Genomic DNA, 3,568 nt, shown 5'->3' on the forward strand with positions numbered 1-3,568 from the left:
TCCGATGGTCAACCTGGTTAGAGCTCCAAGCAAACGCTGTTGGAGGTCGCCGAAACCCCATCCCGTAATAATTGGCAGCAGCCTATCCGCGTATTGAACAACGTGTACATAGTGGCTCATTGTACCATAACCTAACCACCAGCCACCTACCTTTCCCTGTATTTCCCACTTCCCGTTTCTCCAGTAAGGAGTAGCAGGCTAGAGACACGCTCTCAAGGCCGACCTCTCCTTCTTTCTCTTCATTAAAATCTCCTCCTCCTTATCAGTGTTGGGTAGGCTGATCCTACAGATTGTTCAACATTCAATCGTGCTGATCCCGGAGACAGTGTAATGCGCGGTGCGTTTGTCACTTGGTAGTGGTCCGTGCGTTTTGCTGGGCAGGCACTTAATCGCTATGCTGCAAAAGATTAACAGTGTTCTAGCATTTAGTTAACTGCTCCACGAAAGCTTCATGTCACGTAGACTCCAACATGTGCTTTGGATCTCTGCAAAGTATTCCAATGAGAGGTCTCGCAGGGAACTCCGCCGACAGGAAGGAGAAGCTCGACTCCAAGGATCCGACGGCGTACGACACCGGCGCGGCTGCGGCCGGCTCTGGTGGCGGCGCCATGTTGTGGGACCGCACGCTGAGCGAGCTCAAGCTGGAATACATGGACCTGGACGAATTCCTAAGCGAGAACGGCGTGGCCGGCAAGGGCAGCGCCACGTTGTCACCGCGCCACAACCCATTCCGGCATTCTACGGGCTCTCTGGTGGACCCAAATCGGCTCGCCCAGGATCCCGGAGGCCTGCAACAGCAGTCCGACGAGCCGGCCCTTGCGGGACCACCGCCACTACCCAATGGAGAGCCTCCAGGGTGCCCGCAGCAGAGGCTGGCCCACAACGCCTGTAAGTGCACTTCTTGCGAAGTTTTCCGTGCACTGCTGTCCCTCTTCTGCTCAACCCCATTTCTGAAGGTTCCATCGCTTGCGATTCATCCGGTTTCGATCTATTGGCTGGCCTCTGATGACCTGACCAATTTCTGAATCCTTCATTTCTTTACTTTTATGTGACTCCTTACGGCGGTCATATAGGTTTTGATTTTTCATTCTCAATTTATTTAAGCTTTATTGGATATCTGACCTTTCACGAGTGCTCACGGACGTTTTGATGCCCACTTTGTTAATCCATTCATATCTGTCGACCTCCTAATTTATGACGTAAGCCTCAGTGCTCTTGATGCCACTGCCGTCTTCTCTCATTTATTTATTTATTTATTTATTTATTTATTTATTTATTTATTTATTTACTTATTTATTTATTGTGTCCGTGCACTCCTTACGTCTTGTGTAAAATATCCACACAAGACCAAACCAGCATCAACTAGGGTAACTTCAGCGGGAGAAAGAGTATAAGAGAGAAAAACACACCACTTCTCGCCGGAAATACGAAAACGCGACCGATGATAGGTTCGCCATCGTATTGTTGCCAGCCTTTTCGAGTTTTTGACCTCGCAGCCACTGTCATTGCGGGGTAATATTTTTAGCTCTTTTCTATTGCTGTTCTTGATAAAGCACATGGCGTGCGTGCCACTTTCCGATCTTCGTGTGTTTCTGTAGTGAGTTTTCTACGCATCCGGCACCAACTGTTACGCATACCCTGTTCCTGTCTCCCCCTATCACCGCTCCTTTCACCGACCTTCACACACATCTGCCTTGGGATCAAGTGCAATATGTGAACGCGGAATGTCGCAAATTTGTACCTATTGTTATTTATTTACCTGTTGCGCCATATAGGAAATGTTTATACTTCATGTTATACTGTGTATCTTTTTTTTAATTGTGTTTGTCTTATATCTTCGCGAAACAAAGCCGCTACTAAGCCCATGAGTGTGCTTCAGATGGCCATCAACAGCGAAACGAATCAAACCGATGCGAATCGGTGCCTCTGCACCCCGGCTCGCTAGCTTTGCTGCATCTCAACTGTACGTTTAGGGTATCAAACTGGACTCAGTCTGGTTAACCTCCCTGCCTTTCCTTCTTCCCTTCCCTCTCTCTCTCTCTCTCTCTCTCTCTCTCTCTACTGTACGTTGCGTTGAAGCAACTGATAATGTACCCGCGCTGCAGAGGCGTAAGTGTCACTACCGTCTTTCCCGTATATGTTTTTAAAGCTCGGGTCCGGTGGAGATTCACGGTGATAATGTAGTTACTGGACTCATGTGCTTGACTGCGTTACTATGGAAAGAGAGAGAGAGAGAGATTATATGATATTTCAGAGCGATACGTCGTAGTAGAATATGCTACAAGCTGTTGCAAACCGTAGTCGTCACAAATTTTGAGGCAGACATGCAAAGATACAAGGCATATGTTCACGTGTTGCAAAAGCTGTTAACGGGCCGGAGTTCGAAGCCAAATGACGCCGAGATCTCACGACACCAGGGTCCGTTATGCCGAGGTTCTAAGGCAAGACAGTTATACACCACTTATATTCGATATCAGTATCCCAGGAACGTCATCTACTGCTTTTTTTGTTGTTGTTTTTTTCGGAAGGCTGCGCGTGATCTCGGCACCGCAGCCATTGAGTCGCAATGCCAGCTGTCCTTTGGCCTTTCCTCGTCATCGTCGTGACCATTCTTTTTCCCGGCCTCGACGCAGCGGAAGGCGCCTGCTACTCCATGCAGTCGCTGGCCGAGCACTTCCGAGGCGACGAGGCGACCGCCAGGAGGCCCGCTCGCGACACCATGGCGACTGGGCGGCGGTCGGGCTCGCCTACCGCCACCGTGGTGCCGATCGACTGCGCCTTCACCAAGACCGACCTGGCGCTGGCCAACCTGCCTGGCCACGACGATTTCGACCCGAGCCATCACCCGTTCTCCGAGGACGAGCTCAAGCCGCAGCCAATCGTCAAGAAGTCACGCAAGCAGTTCGTACCCAACGAGCTGAAGGACGACAAGTACTGGGCGCGCCGCCAGAAGAACAACATCGCGGCCAAGCGGTCGCGCGAGGTTCGCCGCGTCAAGGAGAACCAGATCGTGCTGAGGGCCTCGTACCTCGAGAAGGAGAACATCGCGCTGCGCGAGGAGGTGCACAAGCTGCAGCAGGAGAACGACATGCTTAGGAAGCGCCTGCACGAGTACGAGCCCTGACTTCCGGCGCTGCCGGCCGCTCGGACCCAACAGACGCTGCCGTGGGCTCAGCGCGGCGACGTCACCGCGGCTGCGTGGGTCCACTGGCAGCAGCAGCCTGCTGCGCTGCTGCCTGCCTACGGATCTCGGCTGTCACCCGTGGCACCTTCGGGGGGCCGATGCGCCCCCGGCTGCGCCTGAAGTGATCGCGCTTCGCCCTGCCGACCACGGAAGCTAATTGCAGTGCGTTTATCTAATGAACAGCAGCGCGTGCGTCCGAGCTTTAGATGTCTAGCCGAATGTTCCCAGCGCACGCACAGCGGAATACCAGCGCTGCCTGGAAACTTGCATTGAACAAATGAAACGTACTAACAAGCAACCCAATCGGTTTATAGCCGCGTTTTACAAGCGCGTATCAATCGTCGAGGTGACATTGCCGTGCTCACGTTGTTGCAGCGTAGTTGT

At 52.3% G+C, this 3,568-nt stretch overlaps 1 protein-coding gene across 1 annotated transcript; it reads left to right on the forward strand.

Moving 5' to 3' along the window:
* Window positions 1–470: 470 nt before the first annotated feature.
* Window positions 471–3,261, forward strand: Pdp1 (PAR bZIP family member Pdp1). The gene is made up of 2 exons (XM_075687278.1): window positions 471–888; window positions 2,634–3,261. Exons 1-2 carry the CDS (start codon window positions 471–473, stop codon window positions 3,122–3,124), a joined length of 909 nt encoding a protein of 302 aa, XP_075543393.1. The 3' UTR covers window positions 3,125–3,261.
* Window positions 3,262–3,568: the final 307 nt, after the last annotated feature.

This window comes from Dermacentor variabilis, chromosome 4, assembly GCF_050947875.1.
Source record: "Dermacentor variabilis isolate Ectoservices chromosome 4, ASM5094787v1, whole genome shotgun sequence".
NCBI classification, from domain to species: Eukaryota; Metazoa; Arthropoda; class Arachnida; order Ixodida; family Ixodidae; genus Dermacentor; species Dermacentor variabilis.

Bases quoted from the DNA above. Each gene is read 5' to 3' on its own strand.
- Pdp1 (XM_075687278.1), top strand. From the start codon at position 471: ATGTGCTTTGGATCTCTGCAAAGTATTCCAATGAGAGGTCTCGCAGGG. The intron at 889-2,633 runs GTAAGTGCACTT...GCCTCGACGCAG, and splicing joins GAGGCTGGCCCACAACGCCT to CGGAAGGCGCCTGCTACTCC.